Source organism: Lemur catta, chromosome 13 (genome assembly GCF_020740605.2).
Source record: "Lemur catta isolate mLemCat1 chromosome 13, mLemCat1.pri, whole genome shotgun sequence".
NCBI classification, from domain to species: domain Eukaryota; kingdom Metazoa; phylum Chordata; class Mammalia; order Primates; family Lemuridae; genus Lemur; species Lemur catta.
In genome coordinates, this window is record NC_059140.1 from 36,961,328 (window position 1) to 36,985,231 (window position 23,904).

At 34.6% G+C, this 23,904-nt stretch overlaps 1 protein-coding gene across 18 annotated transcripts in view; it reads left to right on the forward strand.

Annotated features, from left to right (window-relative positions):
* RBM26 (RNA binding motif protein 26) overlaps positions 1 to 23,904 on the forward strand; it is an 85,672-nt gene that overhangs the window by 12,648 nt on the left and 49,120 nt on the right. For all 18 annotated transcript variants that reach the window (XM_045567500.1, XM_045567501.1, XM_045567495.1 and 15 more), the window contains exons 2-7: positions 13,922 to 14,040; positions 14,642 to 14,778; positions 17,616 to 17,704; positions 18,399 to 18,616; positions 22,550 to 22,810; positions 23,597 to 23,836. In XM_045567500.1, the coding sequence (XP_045423456.1) occupies positions 13,922 to 14,040; positions 14,642 to 14,778; positions 17,616 to 17,704; positions 18,399 to 18,616; positions 22,550 to 22,810; positions 23,597 to 23,836 (1,064 nt within the window). The remainder of the gene's footprint in view (positions 1 to 13,921; positions 14,041 to 14,641; positions 14,779 to 17,615; positions 17,705 to 18,398; positions 18,617 to 22,549; positions 22,811 to 23,596; positions 23,837 to 23,904) is intronic.

A 23,904-nucleotide genomic window follows, 5' to 3' on the forward strand; every position in this document is an offset into this window, starting at 1 on the left:
CAATCAAGTGCACAGATCTTAAGTGTACCATTTAATGAGTTTTGACAAATGCATACATTTTTTAAACCAATCCCCATCAAGATAAAGAACATTACTATCACCCTGGAAAGATTTCTCATTCCCTTTCCTATGCTCCCACCTACCTCTAGAAGAAAGCACTGTTATGATTTTTTTCCATTATATATTAATATTGTTCTAGAACTTCACATAAATGGGATCATGGAGTTTGTTGTTAAAAAGATGATCTTTTTAACTCCTTAGAAAGATCTTTTTAACTCCTTATAATATTCCTGAGATTTATCCACATTGTTGCATATATCTGTAGGTTTTTTTTTGTTGGTGTTTTTTGTTGCTCAGTGGTATTCCATTGTTAGAATCATGCTGTATACAGTAGTTATGATAATAATGCCCATATTGTTTTAGGCTAGATTAGTTAATTTAACACAATTTTGTATGTCTTTTTAATTGAAAATAATACATTGTTGTTTTAGTAAATATTCGAACAGTATAGAAGTGGAAACCCAAGATGAGTTTTCTCACCCCTTCCTGATTCACATATATAAATATGTAAACATAGTATTAAAGTAAACATACATGTATCAGCTATTTATGTAGATATATAATTTTTATATAAATGGGATATTATTCACTACTCATATGAATAATTCATATGAATAATATCCTATTTCAGATAACACTGCACATCCTCCCCTAAAACTTCTTTCTAGTATTCTATTATGAGAATATATTGCAATTTGTTTTAGTAGTGCTTTATGTATGATGTGACCATTACTTTTTAGAAAAAAATATAGCCTGTTTTCTTAAATTATTAAGAAATTATTAAGTAATCCCTACACATAGTTAAAATAAGGGAAACTTACCAGAAGGCTTTGAAATGAAGAGTAAAAAGTCCTCACTTCTCACTCTTGTATTAATAATGTAGTCTTTATACTTTTAAAATGGCTGAAGTCCAATGTTACTGCATGAACGGAACTATCTGGTTATCCACTCTGAATGCACCTGATCTCATCTGATCTTGGAAGCTAAGCAGGGTCGGGTCTGGTTAGTGCTTGGATAGAAGACTGTAGTTTATGTAATCATTTTGTTCTTGGTTGTCATTTAGGTTGTTTTTTATTTTCTGACTTTCTAAACTATTTTTCTTGGTTTTGACTTTCTAAATAACTCTGTAACGAATATCTTCCCCTATGAGTAAGTGTGCTTTCTTCTCATTAGTCAATATTATTTTCCAGAAGTCAGCTAATGGTGCTGTTGGAGGCTTTCTGAGAATTAAGAAGTGTATGTTTGAAAGCTGGGCCAGGTACTTTCTTGGTGGTTTAAATCCAGTACTTCAGATAAAGTTGTTTTATGATGTCATGTATTGCATTGTGACATGTAATTCCCCTCGTTTTCTTGCCTCAAAGAGCCATTTTAAAAGAAGTTAAAGGAGATATTGTGTCAGTGTAAATTCTAGTCTGCTTTTGAGTTCTCTATAACCTCTCCTGCATACATTCTCCAGTTATTTATTTTCCATTGCTTACTGGCAATTTTGAAGTTGCTAGGAAAAAACATTTATGAAATCTTAAATGAAGTCAATTATAAATGAAAAACATTTGAATGATTACAAATCCAATGTAAGCATTAATATGCAGTTCAGATCATTTATTTACTGCTCCTTGTAACAATTTTAAATTTAATAGCAGAGACTTTGAGACCTATAATTTATGACCTTTTTGGGGCTATTTTATAAGAAATTGCCAGAGTGATCCTAATATGTTCATATTATTTTCTTTAATGATAAAACACTAAATTCTTTATAATGGCATATAGACTGTGAAAGAGGTTTCCCATTTTAAAAACTGCATTATAAACTTGCAGTTACCAGTCTATAAAGTTTCTTATGTACTATCCTTAATTGTAAAGTTTGGATGTTTCTGATAATATTAAATAGCCCAAATTGGAAGAACAGTTACATTCTGTAAGAATATATGAGGAATCATATATTGAGGAACCATGCATATTCATTGTGATTAGGAAAAGGCATTTGAGTCTACCTAGTGTTTGTTGGTTTCAGATTAACAGAAGGTTTTATTGCCATGCTGAAGTGTTTGGACATTTTGTGGGGCTACATTATGAGATATTGGGAAGTTTGCTTAAAATGGGAGTAACTTGATCAGATCTCTTTTTAAGAATGTTGTTTATGGCATATAGATGTTTGGTTAGTATGTAGTATTTGGGAGACAAGGAGAGCTAGTTAACACTTTTTTATTTTAGTTTAAGAGTGAGTTGTGAAATGCCTGAACTAGGACTTTGGCAGGTGGTGCTCTTTAGTTAGTCTAGGAGGTAGCAAGAGAGGAGGAGATATCCTTGCGACATATATACCAAATTTGTACAAGGGCAGTCTAATATATATTCTTCAGCAGTAAGGATATGGGAGGAAAGGGCAACTAGGAAGGACTTGTCAATGTACTGGAGACATTTGTATTGACCTTTTTTGTATCTGTGACAGGTCTGTGAACTTTTTAATACATTTTTGTATTTGCCCTAATTGGGTTTGACATAAACGTGAAAATTGCTTTTTCTGAGTATTAGTTGCTGTGACCCTGATGTAGTATGCCCTCATATAATGTTGGTAATTAGTAGCTACTTTTCAATACATTGTGATTGGTTCTGAGGAAAAGGCAAACATAGTTACCTATGGGAGAAGCAGACAAACAAACCACTAGTTACAATTTAACAGTGGTAAAAATGTACAAAGTCTGGCAATTTAGGAAAGAGATGCAAAATGTTGCCATTTAGAAGACTTTAGTTATTATTTATCCCTCCCAATGGTTCAAAATTTTTTTGATGAGTGTTGAGAAAATGGGATTCTATGGCTCTTCAAGAAGTTGTAAAGGAAAACAAAATCCTGATGATGCTAACATTAAGTACTGAATTATTTTGAAGTTCTGGTAACTAAAAGTTACTGGGAACGGGAAGGGAGAAAGGGTGAAATGATGGTGAAAGCTTAGCATTTTATTCCCCCAAATGACCCACTTTTTCAGATCATATAGTTAGGTGCCTTTATTTAAAAAAATGAGTAAACTAAAGTCTAGAGAAATAACATGCTAACCCAGGATTATATAACTAGTGAATAAAGTAGAAATAACACTAGACTAGAAATCTGAAAACTCCAGCTTTTTGAAGTTTGTTTCATGCTTTTTTACAGTACCAAGCTGCTTCAAGGAAAGGCTGACAATTTGGCTTAGAACAAAGTGGGTTTGAAAGGTAATATAGTATTTAAACTGTAGCAACCAGTTTTTAACGAAAGTATATTCTTAGGGGTGAGTAGAGGCATTTTATAACTTTAAAATTTTATCATAGTTCATTCTTTAGTAATCCCTCAACATTTGTTTTGGTGTTTGGCAGGCTGATAAAATGTTTTCTTATTTGTAATCTCATATTATTTGTAATTATTTCTAGTTTGGGAGAGCAGCTGTTACCTCAGGTGAAGAAACTGAAGCTTAGTTTCCTTAGACTTGAAATTTCTTAGCTGAAAAGTGTCTATAACAATTTCTCCTTTTTAATGAAAAATTTCAGCATGATTTTGGTGGCAATCTTAGAAAATTTTGGTGGCAATGTTAGAGATTTAGAAGAGATATTATATGTGACCACACAACATCAGCCAGACCTTTTAAAAAATACGTGAGAAACAAGTCTTAAGGGTTTGACACAGCCAAGTGTGTAGAACAGAATGCTAGAACTAGGTTTTCCATATATCTAGTCTTTGTGATATTTCTTTTGGATAAGTTTGCCTTTGTGGTTGTGAAAGAAAATGTTGACTAGCCTCTGCTCTCTCCTTTTAGTAACTGAAAAGATGGATTACCTGAGATCTGTTTTGTAACTAGGTAGAATGCGAGTAATTGAAAGGGTGGACTCTGCAATCCATCTCTTTCTCAGAGAACTCAGTTCTTCCTCAACTATACATTGGAATAAAAAAAATACCTAAATATGGAGTTTTGTCATGGGCTGCTGTGTTGCAGTTCCACTTTTAAGAGAGAGTTCTGTGGCATGATGTTACAATCACAGCTATCTGTGCTTAATTTGTCATTTGGGCAGTAGCTCTGCACTGAACAGTACAAACTTTTACTTTGGCTTTGGAATCTGACTATTGGGTTTTATCTTTGAAAGTATAAAAATTGATTTGTTTTTGAATTAGACACTTAAAAGATACTTCCTAAATAACTTCTGTGGTGGTTCTCAAATGTGTTACAACTCCTGGAATTTCCTGCGATCCTTTCCTGGCATCTGTGAGGTCTCCATTTTTCCAGTTATATATCTGGGTAGAGCCAGATTCTCTTCATATACTTCAACCAAAATAACATATCACAACAGATCAAATCTAAAAGCACATATAAGAATTGGTCTGTCTTCTCTTAAGCCAGACGAAGGTATTTGCCAAAATGTAAAACATTGTCACTCTCTCATAAAATTTTTATTTTGTTTTAGAAAATACAGTTATTTTTCCATTAACATACATGGTATTTAGTGTCAGGTGAGGCTGTTAATCATCAGTCATTGAGCTATACCCATCTCTAGCCTCCAGTGGGGATATGACCTAAGCTGGGGAAGATGAGTCATTTTCATAGGCCAGTATGGATGCTGGAGAAGAGAAGGGCAGCTTCCTTTTTCTGGCTTCCCTAGCTGTGAGAATAGTGTAAACCTGGAACTGCCTGGGGCCATTGTTGCCACACAGAATGGGCCTGCCTGAAAGTCAAATGAAAGCATAGTAAAACCTAGAGGGTCCTGGTGACATCATTTGAACTCCTAGATCCCACTGTGCCTAAAGTGAGCTCCACATTTGGACTTCCGATTTATTTGTATCAATAAATTCTTCCTTTCGATTACTCAAAAAAATGTGTTTATGCTAAGTTGTAATGTATTTATTGTTATTTCAAGCTAAACTAAGTTAAAATTTACTCAGTTTTAATTTTTAATATGGTAAATATTGATATAACCCTTTAAAATAAAAAGCGCCTTGGAGTTGTCTCTAATTTTTAAATCATAGAGGGGTCCTAAGACCAAAAATTTGAGAACCACTGTTCTAAAGTGAGAAGGAATCACTGCTATTACATTTCTTGGGGTGATATAGGAGAATCAAAGAACTGACTGAATAGTTTTTAGTGTTATAATTACATGTACTTGATACATTTTTGCAGTGATTAAGAAGTAGATTGTGTGATACCAAAGGATGGATTGTGTTTAGATATGCTTATATTGTGATGATTTTATTTTGTAGAATAGACTGTATGACTCTTAATGAGTAACCTTTGCTGTAACTAGTTACTGTGTGCAAATCTGTTTTTTCTCATTTGCATTGAATGGAATGGCATAATAACAGCAATTAAAACTATCAGTCTACGTTTTGTGTTGTTGCAATGAAATTTGGATTTTTAAAAGAGTAATTCTAACTACAGAATATACAATCATGACTGATGCAAATTAGATATTTTTCTTGAACATAAAATGAAAATTTGGAAAGAACAGACGTGGGTGCATATCCGTGTTCTAAAGTTACTCAGTTAGCATATTTAAATTTAATTTTTAATTCCCACTACCACCTCCAGCTCCTTTTCAAGATTACTGAAAATGGAAGCTTGGGTTAAATTCCATCAGTTATCTTCCACTGAATTTCTAAAGTCTCCAAGAAACTTGAGCAAAACAAACTTCTTTTTGAAATATTGTACTGCAGTGTTATAGCTTTTTTTACTTTGCCGTCTCTTTACTATTTTGAAAATCATAAATTAAAAACTAAAAGCCAAAACACTAATATGATGAATGTGTTAGGAGGATTAATTACAACCTTTATTTCTAGGGTGATTTGATTCATATTATTTAAACTATTAAAATTCAGGGGTTTTGGGGGGAGATTTTCTTATAAATTTTGATTTTTGGCATTATTTTGGCTTCTCTTCCTTAGTGTGTGTACTTTCCTCCTCCTAGATATAGTTGGAAGAGAATGACCCTCTTATGCGGTCACTGCCATGCTTCTAAAGGGAATGCATGAAGCTGGAACTCTCCAAATGAACTATTTTTAAAAATAAAAATGCTTTCCTATTAGCTGTATCCTTAACACAGTCTGTTCAGTTTATTTATTTATTTATTTTTACTTTTATTTTTTTGAGACAGAGTCTCGCTCTGTTGCCCGGGCTAGAGTGAGTGCTGTGGCATCAGCCTAGCTCACAGCAACCTCAAACTCTTGGGCTTACGAGATCCTTCTACCTCAGCCTCCCAAATAGCTGGGACTACAGGCATGCACCATCATGCCTGGCTGATTTTTTCTGTATATTTTTAGTTGTCCAGATAATTTCTTTCTATTTTTTAGTAGAGATGGGTTCTCGCTCTTGCTCAGGCTGGTCTCGAACTCCTGACTTTGAGAGATCCTCCCACCTCGGCTTCCCAGAGTGCTAGGATTACAGGCATGAGCCACCATGCCCGGCCTCAGTTTATTTTTAATGCCTTTAAAATCATTGATTTGAATGACTTAATAGTGATTTGTGTATTTAATTTGCCAAAGCTCACTGAAGTAGTTAATTTGAAATCCTTGGAGAGGGGTAAGATTGGAAATCCAAATGTTTGTGAATGCTCATTTTGCTCCATTTCTCTGGACTGTGTTCCTCACAAGTTTCCAGTAGGCTCCCACCTCAGGCCCTTTCTGATGGGTTCCCTTGTCCTGCACTGTCCTTTTCCCAGGTAGCCACAAGTCATGCTCGCATTCCATTCCCATTCCTGTCTAAATTCAGATCCCTGTTTAAATGTCACTTCATCAGTCCTTCCCTGATGATCTTATCTAAGATAAAATTCATTCCCTCCTTGCTTCTATTTCTCTTCTGTCCTCTTCCTTTACATTTAATCTCTTTACCCTGGATTGTTTTTCTTCAGAGCACTTAGTTTTATCTTTGGGATCTAGAACAGTATCTGAAATAGGTACTTATTAAATGTTTTTGACTAATAAATATGATATTTGGAAGATTATCTCTAAATCTAACATAATAAATTTTCTTTTATTCATCAAACTTTATGAAGATGAAAAAGAAAGGGTCCCTGATAGAAATGAGCCAGTGATCTAGTGAGAAAGGTTTGTATATATAATCTCTCTCTTGCTCTGGCTCTCTATACTATGTCTCAGGGACCATAAGGTCCAGAGGCCATACACATGAGTAAGAAGTTCTGGTTTTGAATGTGTTCAATAAAATTATCTTTAATAGTGTGTATTTTATCTATAGCGTATTTTTAAAAATAACTTTATGACTAATATATGTAGATCAGTAATTGAAGGGAGTATTGTCTTATATTTCTTATATTTGCAAAATATCTCATGAACAAAATGAAACCTAAGGTCTCTTTCAGGATTTTGAGGGACTCACTGTCCAATCCAGTACTTATCTGCCAAGGAGTTTTCAGCCTGTGCTTGAAAATATTTGAATGACGAAGAAGGCTTTTTTTCAGGCAGTTTATTTTGCCTTTGGAAGGCCTCTGATTATTAAAAAAGTCCATCTCTATTTTAAGCCAGAATCTATTTGATTGCTTCCATTTACTGGTTCTAATTATATCCCGTGGAGAGTATATTGAATAAATGAAGTAGTTCTTCCTTGTAATAGTCCTTCAATTATTTGAAGACTGACCAAGTTCTCTCTGATTATTTCAATTCTCCAGGATGAGAATCCCTAGTAAACTATCTGATAATGACATCCATTTAGTATCTTGGTCATTTTCTAAGAATCTGTTTGAGTTTATTTATATATTTATAAAGATGGCACCTAGAACTGGAAACAGTAGTGCTCTCTATTGCATAGAAAAGCAGCACTGTTTTCTCTCTAGTTGTCAATTTTCTGTTTTATTGCATCTTTATAATTTGTTTTCCCCCAACCATTTTATACTTTGATCTCATTTAACTTACTGTTTCCTAAAATACTTAAGTTGCTCCCCTTCTACCCTACTTTCCACAAATGCTATTGGTAAGTCAGGTCTCGTGCCTTCCTTACGTAGCTTTTGGCTTTCTTTGTTTTTGTTTGTATTCTCCTTGCCCCCCTGCCTTGCCAGCCCCATCACACACACAGAAGAGTAATAGGAGTTGGAGCACTCTGTGGTCAGAGTCATACTTTATGGGCATATTTTGGTTGTTTGGGGGCTAAGAAGAGCTTATAGAACATAGAATCAGTGAGAATTTGGCCTGGTTTCTAAGTAGGAAGTGCGTCATTCTTCCGATATTATTTCTTAATCCTTAAACATTTTTAAAACTTTTTTTCTTCCTGATCTGTAAGACGATTTCAGTCCCATTTTTCTTTCACATTTCCAGCATAGCAGAGAGTAAAGTCTAGATCTGATAAGATATGTATCATTCAAATCACAAACTTATCAGCAGTGGCAACTGGTATAGTAAAGTACTCATGAACAGTCTTACTTGCCATGGAGACAATTTTTTAAAACCTTTACTACCTGAATATAATTTTCTTTCAATTAGGTAAAAATTTTTTTATTTAATTGATTTTTGCATATCAGGTTACCATTGCTGGGTATTCAGATAATATAGCATTGGCACTTTTAATTAAGACAAATAGAAAAGAGAACATACATTTTGCCTTTCTGTTCCTGGTACCTAACATTTTGGTATAAACTTCTATGGTTCAAATTGTTTACTCAACTGTGATTTTTAAGTATATACTTTTGTTTTTAAAAATAGTGAATTAAAAATTCTTCTGGGACTTAAGAAAAATTGACTCCTAAATGCAAATTCAGTTGTTTTCCTATTAAATGTGAAACTATAAGCCCTGCTTCTACTATATCATTTGAACTGTAACCAATTTTAAAAGTAGTCTGCCTTTTAGACTATTTCAAGCATTTAGAATTTCTGTATATGGTAGTTTATTGTGTGGTGGTTGTGGTTACTGGTTTTTGATTAAATTCAAATTGCTTCCTATAGAAGATGTTGAACAAAGATTGTTCAGGAATTCTGTCTTGCTGTTTTGTAAGAACTGTAGTTTATAGACCACAATAATTACAAAAATCACAAGTCTTCCTCCAATTTTTTAGTTGCTAACATTTTAATTCATTCCTGAAGTGTCCTATTTAAAAAGTAATATGAGAATGAAATAGATTTGATGTTTAGAGAAATGAAAAATGGTAAGTCATTAGAAAAACCATTATTAAAAATTCGCCACAAGGATCAAACCAATATTAAATCGAATTATAGTATTTGGATTCAGTGTAGACTCTGACTTTATTCACAGCAGTTGCAATGAAACACAAAAAACACAGTAATAGTATTGTGTATCATAATGATTTCCAGTAAACTGAAGTATGTTTAGCGTGATGTCTAGTTGATTGTGCTTATTCGGGTTATCTAACATGAATAAGTATTGTTTCATGGTCTCATATAGTGTTACCAGATTGTGAGATGTAAGTGTATCTCTAGATACATTATAAGGTGGTTGTCCCACTTCTTCATGCTTAAATCACAGATCTGAGTATTTTTATGCTCATTATGCTAAAACATAAATTTACTTCATCATAAATCATTTTGTCTGTATTTTAAGGAAAATGTTGGTTATAAGAATATTGAAATAAATTTTTGGAAGAAAAAGTGAAAATCTTTGAAAATCTCTCTTGCATTGAAATGGATTTTTTTCTTGTTTGCTGTTGGGTTATAACTTCAAGTCTTTGTAAATGAATGGAAATAGTTTTATGAGAAAAGTTGATTTATGATTACTGAGTAACAAATTACCTTGAAACTTAGTGGCACATCAGACATTTATGATCTCATAGTTTCTATGGGTCAGGAATTTGGGGGCAGGTTAGCTGGGTATTTCTGACTTCAGTGTTTCTCATGAGATTGCAGTCAAAGCTGTTGGTCACAGCTGCAGTCTTCTCTGGGTTGCGCTGTGATTGTAGAGTGTGCTTCTAAGCTCACTCACATGTGGCTATTGGCAAGAGACCTCAGTTCCTTGCTAGTCATTGTCTGGAGCTCACATTTCATTATCACATGGCATTCATAAGGCTTCTTGAGTGTACTTGGTAGCAGCTTTCTCTAGAACAAGTGATTAGAGAGAGAGAGAGAGAGAGCGCGAGCGTGCGTGCACCCATGCACATGGGAGAACAAGGAGGATGCCACATTCCTTTTATGACCTAGTCTCAGAGGTCAGATACACTGTCAGTTCTACCATATTTGTTGGAAGCAAGTTGCTGGATTCCAGTCTTAAGGGATGGGAAATTAGACTTTACCTTTTTGGAGGGAGGGGTTAAGAATTTGAAGATGTACTTTAATAATGATGTAGACAGAAGGGAGTCTTACAGCATATGTAATAAATGCTATACTGGTTCCTTAAAAGAGTAGTTCTTAACTCTCACCGTATATCATTTACCTGTGCAGCCTTTATTTTTTTTATTTTTTATTCTTTTTGAAACAGTCTCACTCCGTTGCCCAGGCTAGAGTGCTGTGGCATCAGCCTAGCTCACAGCAACCTCAAACTCCTGGGCTTAAGTGATCCTCCTGGCTCAGCCTCCTGAGTAACTGGGACTACAGGCATGCGCCACCATGCCCGGCTAATTTTTTCTATATATTTTTAGTTGTCCAGCTAACTTCTTTCTAGTTTTAGTAGACACAGGGTCTTGCTCTTGCTCAGGTTGATCTCAAACCCTGAGCTCAAATGATCCACCCACCTCGGCCTCCCAGAGTGCTAGGATTACAGGCATGAGCCACTGCACCCGGCCCTGTGCAGCCTTTATAAAAAAATAAAGCAAAATAAAAATGGATGAATTAGGCCTGTTGATTGACTTGCAGTTAGGTTTTTCCATAGAGATTCTGTGCAATGAAAGCTAGTCACGTCTTTAAGATGTACTTTTTGATTCAGTGACATTTATTACTGGTATACTTTTGTTGAACCACTATATATTATATTCTGTGTATAAGAATGGAGATGTTTTAGTATGTGTTTTGTATTTTCTAGATTTTTTTAAATTTTAACTTTGTCTTTTTTTTTGAGGAAGGATCTCCCTCTGTCACTCATGACTAGAGTGCAGTGGCACAATCATAGCTCACTGTATTCTCGAACTCCTGGGTTCAAGGGATCCTACTGCCTCAGCTTCCTGAGTAGCTAGAACTATAGGTGTGTGCCACATGCCTGCTAATTTTTTATTTTTTGTAGAGGTGGGGTTTCGCTGTATTGTTCAGGCTGGTATTGAACTCCTGGCTTCAAGTGATCCTCCCTCCTCTGCCTTCCAAAGTGCTAGGATTACAGGCATGAGCCACTACCTTTGGCCTACCTTTGCTTTAATGTGTATAGGTTATTTAATTAATATCTTAACATTTCAACCTTACCTAGAACATGTGGAGTCTCTATTTTGTGTTTATTATTGTTAGTTGAAACTTTTTTTTTTTTTTTGAGACAGAGTCTCACTTTGTTGCCCGGGCTAGAGTGAGTGCCATGGCGTCAGTGCCATGGCAACCTCAAACTCCTGGGCTTAAGCGATCCTACTGCCTCAGCCTCCCGAGTAGCTGGGGCTACAGGCATGAGCCACCATGCCCAGCTAACTTTTTCTATATATATTTTTAGTTGTCCAGATAATTTTTTTCTATTTTTAGTAGAGACGGGGTCTTGCTCAGGCTGGTCTCGAACTCCTGACCTTGAGCGATCCACCCGCCTCGGCCTCCCAGAGGGCTAGGATTACAGGCGTGAGCCACCGCACCCAGCCTAGTTGAAACTTTTAACAGTTATTATAATAAAGAGAAATAAAAATGGATTGAATATGTCATGTCAAATGTATCATGTATGTGTTTTTCCTCAAATGAATTATGTTATCCTTTTCTCCACTGGTCATTTGTAGTCCTCTGTCCCTACTGAAATTCCCTAATCTTTTTTTAAAGCTATTATCATTAAACCTTTTAATGTCATCCATATGCTTGGAAAATCTGTTTTACTGATCCTCACGTTATTGGTGTGAAATTAAGCCATTGTTTTTATGCTACCAAGCTATGAAATAAAATCTAGGCAGGAGGATCACCTGAGGCCAGGAGATCAAGACCATCCTGGGTAACATAGCGAGTCCCCATCTGTATAAAACAAACAAAAAACAACTTTCCTTCATTACATTATGTTAAGTGAAATAAGCCAGGGACAGAAAGATAAATACTGCATGTTCTCACTCTTATTTGGAAGCTAAATAAGTTGATCTCATAAAAGTAGAGAGTATAATAGAATAGTAGTTACTAAAAGCCAGGAAGGTTAGGGGATTTGGGGATCAGGAGAGGTTGGCTAACAAATGCAAAATTACAGCTAGATAGGAAGAATAAGTTCTAGTGTTCCTTAGCATTGTGGGGTGGCTATAGTTAATTTATTCTATATTTTTAAGTGGCTAGAAGAGAAGATTTTGAATGTTCCTAACAGAAAGAAATGTTAAATGTTTGAGGTGATAGATACGCTAATTACCCTGATTTGATCATTATGCATTGTGTACTGTTATTGACTTATCACATTGTACCTCATAAATATGTACAATTATGTGTCAATTAAAAAAAAAAAGTTTTCCCTCTTGGCCCTGTCCTTCCTTCACTTAGTTTTCACTGTCATCCTCCCCCATACAGGTAACAATAGTTATTGGTTGTTTATCTTTCCTCATGAGTATTTCAAACATAAACCAATCCAAATATATAATTTCTCCCTTTCCGCCAACACAAAGGGTAGCATGCTGTACAAACCTTTTCTCTACCTTGCTTTTTAAGTGAAAAAAATTTGATAATGAAGATTTCAGTAAGAAATGAAAACAGCATTACTCTTGTGTCCTTTTGCTGCATATATGTCATTCCTCTATAACTGGACATTTACACATTTTTGATTTTACAACCAGTATAACAGTGGATAACTTCTACACATGTCATTTTGAACATGTAAGCATATCTGTAGAATAGATTCATAGAAGTAGAATTGCTGAATCGGATTGCAGTTGTGGCCTTGATACTGCCGGTATATTCTTACAGTGGGCTATCAGTTTACACACACCAGTTCAAAGTATGAAAATTGCTTGTTTCCTTAGTCTTGCCACCAGAATATATTTCCATATTTTTGGATTTTGCCAACTTGATAACTGAAAAATGATATTTCATTGTAACTTAAGCTTGCATTTCTCTTATGGATGAGGTTGAATTTTTAGTCATATTTAAGAGTCACTTTCATTTCTTTTTAGTATCTATTCATACTCTTTGTATTTTTTTCCTCATAATTATGGTGTTGGACTCGATTAGCAGAAACCCTACATGTTAGAGGAATTTGCCTTTTTGTGATGAGTTAAACTATTTGAGCTTTTTTCTCATTTGTCTGTTGACTCTTTTCATTCTGAAGTTTTTGATTTTCTTATATAATCAGATTGCTCTTTTACTCTATGGATTTTGTGTCTTCATTAATCCTCCAGGGTTATAAAATAATTCATGTTTTCCTCTAATACTATAATGGTTTCTTGTTTTATAGTTTTATATTTATTATAGTGTATGGAATAAATTAAGAATTCAAGTAAGTTTTTAAAAAGGTAACTGCCAAATTATTTCAGTACTATTTATTTCATAATTCATCTCTTTGTTGATTTGAATGCCACCTTTATAAAACCTAAATTCCTAATATAGTTGGGTTTATTTTTAGACTGTCTTTTCTGCTGTTTGATTAATATACCATGTGGTATGCTTTTAAATAATAATGGCTACATAAAGCATGTGAGGTACATTAATTTAAGGAGAAGAACTTAGATTTCTTCAGTACCCTCCATAAGCCAGGTGCTTTTTATATATGTTAACTCACTTAACTGTTTATCATACCTACTAAGTCAGTTTGTAACTGGAATTTGTAGAACGTGCAGTTGTTTATGGCTAAATTTCCTTCAACATCGCTTTTTTCTTTAGCTGTGATGCAGATCCATCAGCCCTAGCAAAATATGTTCTGGCTTTAGTAAAGAAAGACAAAAGTGAAAAAGAGTTAAAGGCATTATGTATTGATCAGCTGGATGTATTTCTTCAGAAAGGTAAGATCTTTGGTTTTAAAATACCACTTTATTTTAAACAAGGTTATTCACAGAGTATTAAAAGTGCTCAGTAGAGACAGGCTCCAATTGTAACAAAGTTGAACAAACAATGTTATTACTTGGGATATTCTTAGCTTATTTAAAGCCTCTCATCATTAACATCCTCATGCTTATTCTTAAAGCATATTTATGCTGATATTTTTTATTACACAGGTTAAAGGATTAAGAAAAGGACTGAATGCTTATTTATTTAAAGATAGTACTGCTTTGGAAACTGCTTTGAATCTTGTCTAGCACATTGCTTGTCAACTTTTTGTACTTCGCTCATAGCTAGATAATGATAATATTTGTGTTTGGCACAGTGAGTGGGCTACATGGAGACTACTCATGGCTGGAAGTGACTGGCCTAGAAGTTCTAGCCATTTCAGTCATTACCACCCTTGAATGAGTCAGTATTACCTCAGGACTTGTGCCTTAGTATAATTTCTAAATTTATAATAGTCAAGGTGTATTTCATCATTTTAGAGTTCTGATGTGTAAAAGTGTGAATTAATATCTTAGCAAATGTCTTTTAATCTGTGGTTTTGGGTTTTATTTTTAGAGACTCAGATATTTGTGGAAAAACTTTTTGATGCTGTGAACACGAAGAGTTATCTACCTCCTCCAGAGCAGCCATCATCAGGAAGCCTGAAGGTAGAATTTTTTCAGCACCAAGAAAAAGATATAAAGAAAGAAGAGGTAAAGATTTGTGTTATACCTTAAAGCCTATTTAAACAAATAAAAGGAATAATTAAATTGAGTTTTGTCTTATGTATCTGTGTGTTGGGAGTCCCTAACACCATTTCCAGGTCTGATGATTTCACTATTAGGAAATCACAGGACTCAGCATATCATTAAGGCTATGACTTACAGCAAAAGGATACAAGGCAAAGTCAGCAGGTGGAAAAATGTGTATGAGGTGAAATCCAGTGGAAAACAGACACAAGCTCCCAGAGTCCTCAGAGTCACACAGGATGCACTTAATTTCCTTAGCAATGAGTTGCTACAACATGTGTGAGTCAGGGAAGCTCATTAGAGACTGTCCAGGGTTTTTCTTTTGTACTGATCACGTAGACACCCTCCACTTACTGTACACCAAAATTCTATACTCCTGGGAGGAAAGCAAGAGTTTAGCGTAAACCATGTTGTTTTCACAAATGATTCACATACAGTGAATATCAGAGAATAGAGGGAATCCTCCAGAAATCAGGGTTCCCTGGACCCAGCTAAGGGCTAGTCTTATAAGCAGGCCTTTCTAAGGATAATAGTCTTGGGTCTGCTTTTAACTCTTTTATGTACAATATCTTACAGACTTGGAATCTCATCTGTGTTCTATGAAAGTAATTAGATTGATAGTAGATCACTGCTTCTGTCCTATGTGCAAACACAAGGATTTTCACAGGGCAATGGAAATGATTTTGTACCTCAAGAGGTTTTGATATTTGTATCTATATTTTATAATCTCTATTCATTATTATCTAATAGTCATATGATAATTCAGATTTTCTCAGTTTGCTATTAAGAGTATAATTTCAGTGAAAATAATTATTAACAATTAAGCTATTACATTTCTGGATTCAGCGTAGCTTTAGGTCAAAGAAATCTTGCTTATGATTTTTCTATAAGTCACTGCTTTGTGACCTTGCAAACATTACTTTTCTGAGCCTCAGTTTACTCAGCTGTGACATGGAAGTATTGTAGAGTTGTTATGAGGAATATGTAAAATAATGTATATAAAGCACTTGGCCTAGTGTGTGGCATATGATAGGCTCTCAGTAAATGGTAGCTGGTGTCATTGTTGAGAGATTATTGTATGGTGGGAGATGTGGTTGTGACCTTTGATTTTTTTTTTCTCCTTTTATGCCCTTTCCCCAGATTATATACAGTTTAATACATAGTAATATATACGTATACAATACGTGATAATTTTCCAATGCATAATATATCTGTATCTGAATATATTTCCACATATGTATATGTGTATATTTTAATAAACACATGCCTACTTCACACTCACTCAACATATACATACACACATGCACACACAGCATCCCAGTCAGTTTTATCTGCAGGGGATGACCAGAAATGTAATTTTATAATTGGGCATATTTCATACCTAACAGTATAGGTGTTCTGGTAGTAAGAAAGAAAGGGACAGTGGATGTGTGTTGGCAGTCACTTATGCCATGTGGAGATACACAATAATTTATTTAAGCTTTGCCCACTGGTATAACTTTGGATTGGTTTCATATTTTTCTTACTAATTATATTTTAACTCTCAAAAAATCTTGAGTAAATCATGGGTGGTTGGAGAAGCAGTCTTCCCTCAAGTGAGTTAGTGTGGCAAAGCCTTAGTCTTATATGTATTGATGCAGCAATACTTTATCACAATTGTCTTGACCAATTGTAGAAGATATTAATCCCTGATCTTTAAGAATTGTCAAAATGCCAGATGGCAGTCTGAGTTTAAGATGCTGTGGGTGTACTAAAAGTTCCCAGATGGGCAAGTACTATGGAATATGGTGAAATGTCAACATAAATTACTTGCAAGAGTGCATTGAGGTAAATAGAAGGGAAAGAGTGCATCAAGAGGGTTTGTATTCATACCTAGTTTTTTTGTCTGGGTTGGGAAGAGAACTGGAGTAGGTGGTAAAAGGAGAACAAAAGAAGAAAAAAGGCAAACTGTTAAAAAAGAAGGCTTTAATAAATATTTACCCTAGTTTGGTTTGTTAATAGAGTTTCTATTTAATTTCTTATCCAATGGGACACACTTTTGACAATGAGAGGCTCTTACCAAAAGGAATTTGGGAACGGCTAGCATAAACTGGAAGATGTGTACCTTAACTGTAGAATACCTTCTTAAGAATATCTCAGGATTCTTTTTAAAAATGCAAAATCTTGAGCTCTATCTATTTATAGAAGTTACTTGTTCACTATTCCTAAATCTGTTTAATCTCCAATCCTTTTTTTGTAATCACATCTATTAATGCCCTATGGAACAATGTTCTCGGCAGTATAATCTGGAGATGGTAGCACTGATCAAGGGAATGTTTTCCAGGGTTGCTTTCTAGTAGTTACATAATGTGAATGGAGGCCCGTTATAGGAAACAGGAATATATAGAAACTGGAGAATTGTCACCTTATATATTATTTCCCAGATTTTTTTTTTAAATGACTTGGTTGCTTCTAATGCATTCTCCTATATTCTTTGATGTGTTTGGTGATGGACCAAATCCGTGAAACCAAAATATGAATGTATGATTTTTGAAAGAAGGAATAAAATCAACTTTCCATTATTTATTTTAAAATGAGGATGCTCGCTTAAAATGTTTTCTCACCCCTATTATCTAAGATAAGCATTTATGACTTTCTTTACCATTCACTTTAACTTTCAGTAGACTGTCTTTTATAGCTAAATTAAATGATTGTACTTAGTAGAGAAATTTATTTTGTTTGAATACTTTTAGAAGATGATAGTTTAACAGTTAAGGAATAACTGTTGCTAAACTGGTACACATTTTCATTTCGTATATCAGATCATTAAAGAAGAAGAGCGTGAGAAGAAGTTTTCTAGAAGGCTAAATCATAGTCCTTCCCAGTCAAGCTCCCGATACAGAGAAAATAGGTGAGTGGTTCGTTAAACTATATACCCAATGTTTAGACTTTAGTTATCTTTTATATAAATGATTAGATTTTGATTATCTTTTACATAGGGGCAAGTAATATCTACTCTTTGATTGGTCTAGGAAAGTGCAGCTAGCAGCTTTTCTACCAAGAAAATATAGGTCAGATTTGTACATCTTGGGAGTAAGATTTAGAACAGTACTTGACATATATTAGTTGTTAATATTATTTTTATTCCAAACTTCAGATTCCAATATAATTTTAATGTGTGACTCTTCTTTTGCTTGAAGATTCCCTTTAGTGTGGTTAAATTATTTTTTTCATTAAGGCTTCAAAAGTATTTAGAGTATAGTGCATGTAATACATACCTATGAGACTATATGTACAAGGCAATATGTTCTGTATGTTCCATAAGACATATGTATAGTATAGATGTCTTTATGTACAGATATCTAATTGTATAGATGCCAATGTGTATAAGACTAAGGATTAAGACTTTAAGAGTTTTCCTCATAAAAGTGTTTAAGGGTCCTTAAACTTAGTTTTTTTCAATTGTTTGAGTTTCACGTATATGTATTCTGATGATAGGGTAAAAAATTATGTTACAAGAATTAAATAACTTTTGCACTTAATAAGAGTTTTTTCCTATATCCACTTAAAATTATTTACATAAAAGTGATCATGTATTTCTTTAGAAGTCGTGATGAGAGGAAAAAAGACGATCGTTCTCGCAAAAGAGATTATGATCGAAACCCTCCTCGAAGAGACTCCTATAGAGACCGATACAATAGAAGACGAGGGCGGAGTCGCAGTTACAGCAGGAGTCGAAGTCGAAGTTGGAGTAAAGAGAGGGTTCGTGACAGGGATAGAGATAGAAGCAGGACTAGAAGCAGAAGCAGAACACGAAGCAGGGGTAAGTAGTACATGTATATGTTTGTTTTGGTTATCGCTCTTTTATTGTGAAGAAAGTTCATATTTAAGGGTTTTTAAAAATTATTTAACATTTTGCCGAAGTTGTCCTCATTTTTTCTATTGTGTTGTGTTCTGTTCTGTGGTCCAAGTGAATGCTTTTTTATTTTTAAAATTTTATTCCATGCAAATTAAAATCACCATTACCACTGCACATTCAACAAGATGACCACAATGAAAAAGACTGATTATATTTAATGTTGGTTAGAAGGTAGGTAAACTGGAACTCTTTGGAAAACACTTCAGTCATATGTTAAAATGTTAAACCTACACCTAGCAAATGACCTCAGCTATTCCACTTCTCGGTATTTATCTAAAAGAAATGACGGCATGTGTCCACACAAGGACATGTACACACATGTTCATAGCAGCTTCAGACATCCATCAGTAGATGAATGGATAAACACATTGTAGTATATCCATACCATAAGATGGATAACAAGGAAAGAGCTATTGATATATACAACAAAATATATGAATCTCAAAATAATTATGCTAAGTGAGAGAAGCTGGACAAAAGTACATGTGTTTATAAAATTTTAGAAGATGCAAACTAATCTGATGACAGAAAGCACATCAGTAGTTGCCTGAGATGGAGTAAAGGAGGCATGGATTTCAGATTAGAAAGGTACATGAGGATACTTTTGGGGGTGATGAGTATGTTCATCATTTTGATTGTGGTGTTGGTTTCACGGGAGTATACATCAGTCAAAACTCATTAATTTGTGCACTGTAAATATGTTCAGTTTATTATATATCAGTTATACCTCAAAACTATTAATATTTAAAAAGTTAAAAAATTTTTGTTTCAGATGTGTTTGCAAGAGCATGTCATTTCCAACATGTATAGTTTTTCTTCTAGTATGTATTATTGAAAAGAAGATACTGCAGTAAAACAACTAAAACATCTTTGAGTAAAACACCTTTACTGAAACCTAGATTTTTGCTACTTTTAATACTATTTATGGCCTTTCCATGAGCCCTGTATTCTATTACTCTTGTTTTAGAATATTTTCCCCTACTGTGATCTAGGTGTAGTAGGCCTCTTTGCACATTGCTTCACTTAACTAACCTCCTTAATATCTTTTCTCTTTCCTTGGGACCATATACAGCCTAGTTAGTTTCTTTGTTCATGTTTATTATGAAGTCCTTTTTCCTCTTCTTTGCTCATCCATTCTTACCTTAACAAATAATGTTTACTGTAAAAAGCCATAGTAAGGTCTTTTTTTTTTATTTGAGTATATTACGCTGGTACATATGTTTAGGTTACATGTATTGCCTTTGCCCCACCTGAGTGAGAGCTTCAAGCATGTCCATCCCCCAGATGGTATGCACCGGCCCCATTAGGTGTGAACGGATCATCCCCTCCCCCCCCCCCCTGTCTGACACCCAATGAATGTTACTACCGTGTGTGCATATAAGTGTTGGTCAGTTAATACCAATTTGATGGTGAGTACATGTGGTGCTTGTTTTTCCATTCTTGGGATACTTCACTTAGTAGAATGGTCTCCAGTTCTATCCAGGATAATACTAGAGATGCTAGATCACCATTGTTTTTTGTGGCTGAGTAGAACTCCATGGTGTACATATACCACATTTTCTTAATCCACTCATGTATTGATGGGCACTTGAGTTGTTTCCACATTTTTGCAATTGTGAATTGTGCCGCTGTAGACCTTCTAGTGCAGATGTCTTTTTTATAGAATGTCTTTTGTTCCTTTGGGTAGATGCCCAGTAATGGGATTGCTGGGTCAAATGGTTCTACTTGTAGCTCTTTGAGGTATCTCCATATTACTTTGCACAGAGGTTGTACTAGTTTGCAGTCCCACCAGCAGTGTATGAGTGTTCCTATCTCTCTGCATCCACACCAACATTTATTGTTTTGGGACTTTTTGGTAAAGGCCATTCTCACTGGAGATAAGTGATAACTCATTGTGTTTTTGATTGCATTTCCCTGATGATTAGAGATGTTGAGCATTTTTTCATATGTTTGTTAGCCATTAGTCTACTTTGGAAAAGTTTCTGTTCATGTCCTTTGCCAACTTCTTGATAGGGTTGTTTGATTTTTTTTCTTGCTGATCTTCCTGTGTTCTATATAGATTTTAGTTATTGGCCCTTTATTGGATGCATGACATGAGACTATTTTCTCCCATTCTGTAGGTTGTCTCTTTGTTCTTGTGATAGTTTCCTTGGCTGTGCAGAAGCTTTTTAATTTGATCCCATTTATTTATTTTTGTTGTTGCGGTGATTGCCTTTGGAGTCTTCCTCTTAAATTCCTTCCATTGTCTTTGAGTTTTTCCAACATTTTCTTTTCGAATTCTTATAGTTTCATGCCTTAGGTTTAAGTCTGTTATCCACCGTGAGTTGATTTTTGTGAGTGGTGAAAGGTGTGGATCCTGTTTCCTACATGTGTCTATCCAATTTTCCCAGCACCATTTATTGAATAAGGATTCTTTTCCCCAGTGTATGTTTTTGTCTGCTTTGTCAAAGATTAGATGGCTATATGAGGAGGGTTTTATATCTGGATTCTCAGTTCTGTTCCATTCATCTATGTCTCTGTTCTTGTGCCAGTACCATGCTGTTTTAGGTACTATACCCTTGTAGTATAGCTTGAAGTCTGGTAAATTGATGCCTCCCCCAATAAGATTGCTTTTGCTATACGGGGTGTTCTCTGGTTCCATACAAAGCGTAGAATTATTTTTTCTAGATCTGTGAAAAATGATATTGGTATTTTAATAAGGATTTCGTTGAATCTGTAGATCACTTTGGGTAGTATAGACATTTTAACAATGTTGACTCTGCCAACCCATGAGCATGGTATGGTTTACCACCTGTGTAAGTCCTCTGCTGTTTCTTTCCTCAGTGTTTCGTAGTTCTGCCTGTAGAGGTCTTTTACCTCCTTAGTTAAATATATTCCTAGGTATTTTGTTGCTATTGTGAAGGGTATTGAGTCTTTGATTTGGTTCTCAGTTTGACTGCTGGCGTATTGAAATGCTATTGATTTGTGTACATTGATTTTGTATCCTGAGACTTTGCTGAATTTGTTTATCAATTTCAGTAGTCTCATGGCAGAATCTTTGGGGTTTTCTAGATATAAGATCATATGATCAGCAAAGTTTGACCTCTTCTGCCCCCATTTGGAGCCCTTGATATGTTTCTCTCGTCTGATTGCTCTGGTTAGGACTTCCAGCACTATGTTGAATAGAAGCAGTGATAGAGGGCAGCCTTGTCTGGTTCCAGGTCTAAGCGGGAGTGCTTTCAGTTTTTCTCTGTTCAGTATGATGTTGGCTGTGGGTTTATCATATATGGCTTTTGTCATTTTTAGGTAAGTCCCATCTATGCCTACTTTGTTAAGTGTTCTTATCATAAAAGGGTGCTGAGTTTTGTCGAATGCTTTTTCTGTGTCTATTGAGAGGGTCATATGGTCTTTGTTTTTGCTTCTATTTATGTGGTGAATTACATCTATAGATTTGCATATGTTGAACCATCCCTGCATCTCTGGGATGAAGCCCACTGGATCACAACAAAATGTTCATCACAGGAAAAATAACCATACTTTATTGTGTTTTGTGGGCTGCCATTACTCATACTAACATTATCATGAAGACAATAAAAATTTTCTTTTTTTTTTTTTATAAATAAAACTCCAAGGATAAACTTATTAAATACAGCAGTTTTATATGTGGTTTTATAGTTAGGTTATATTGAAAAGAAATAGTTTAACTGGGAACATTGTTTATTGATGGAGCAGTTTTTAAAAGGGGTATTATGTAAAATGTAAACCTTTATATTTAGTAAAATGTCACTGTTTCTAAGATCTGGTACCTGGTGTTTTTTATAGAGTTTAATTTTATAAGTCATTTATCTTTTGTTGCAGAAAGGGATCTGGTAAAACCTAAATATGACCTGGATAGAACAGATCCATTAGAAAATAATTATACTCCAGTCTCTTCGGTACCTAGTATTTCATCTGGCCACTATCCTGTACCTACTTTGAGCAGCACTATTACAGTAATTGCTCCTACTCATCATGGTAATAACACTACTGAAAGTTGGTCTGAATTTCATGAAGACCAGGTGGACCATAACTCTTATGTCAGACCACCAATGCCAAAGAAACGGTGTAGAGACTATGATGGTAAGTCTTTCAACTATTTCATGAAGTATTAATGTTTCCAGTGCCTAAATTCTGTGAGTTTAGGTTATACACAGTTATTCAAAGATCTACCTTTGATATTGGAAATAGTGGGAAATTAGTCTCATTCACTTCATAAATTCTTCAATATTATTGAAAGCTTCATTAGTCACCAGTGATTATTATCTGAAGATAGTATTTACTATTAAAGATAGTATTTAGTAAGTGTTAATGTATTGTTGGAGTTTAGCAAACAAGAGTAAATATCTGCTGAGTTATTAGGGAATCTGCTAGTGAAACATTCTTGACAAAACTCATTTCTTTAGAATGAATGATTATTGAAATATAAGTAGGACCTAGAAATATAAGTATCACCTATGTTAGAATTCTATAAAAGAATTGAAGACTCAAGGATTTACTGTAAAAGTTTTGTAAGTAGTAGTAAAGCTGTAGTTGCAATGTTCTTTTAAGTGAGATATTTAAATTAAGAGTAATGTTTGTAATGACAAAGATATGGAAAAAAATTATAAGTTTTATATCATCCTCCTAGGTAGGTATATTTATTTTAATGTGGTTTTTTTTTTTGTTTTTTTTTTTGTGTATGTTAGCTAATGACTTAAATATTTATATTACTGAAAATAAGCAGATAGATCTTAGGAAATGGTTACTTGTACTTTTGCCCAATATTAAAAAATATTTATATTTTAAATATCTTTCTTTTGTTAACTTAGAGAAAAATTATATTTTCAGTGCTTTTCACATTTCTTTCTAACTGTTCTTTCTTTATAGAAAAGGGTTTTTGTATGAGAGGAGACATGTGTCCCTTTGATCATGGAAGTGACCCAGTAGTTGTGGAAGATGTGAATCTTCCTGGTATGCTGCCTTTCCCAGCACAGCCTCCTGTTGTTGAAGGACCACCACCTCCTGGACTTCCTCCACCTCCACCAATTCTTACACCCCCACCTGTAAATCTTAGACCCCCAGTGCCACCTCCAGGTCCATTGCCACCCAGTCTCCCACCTGTAACAGGTAAGTAAATATGGTTGTTTGCTTGTGTTTATTATCTAGCCATTCATAGTCTTTTTATAAAGTTAACA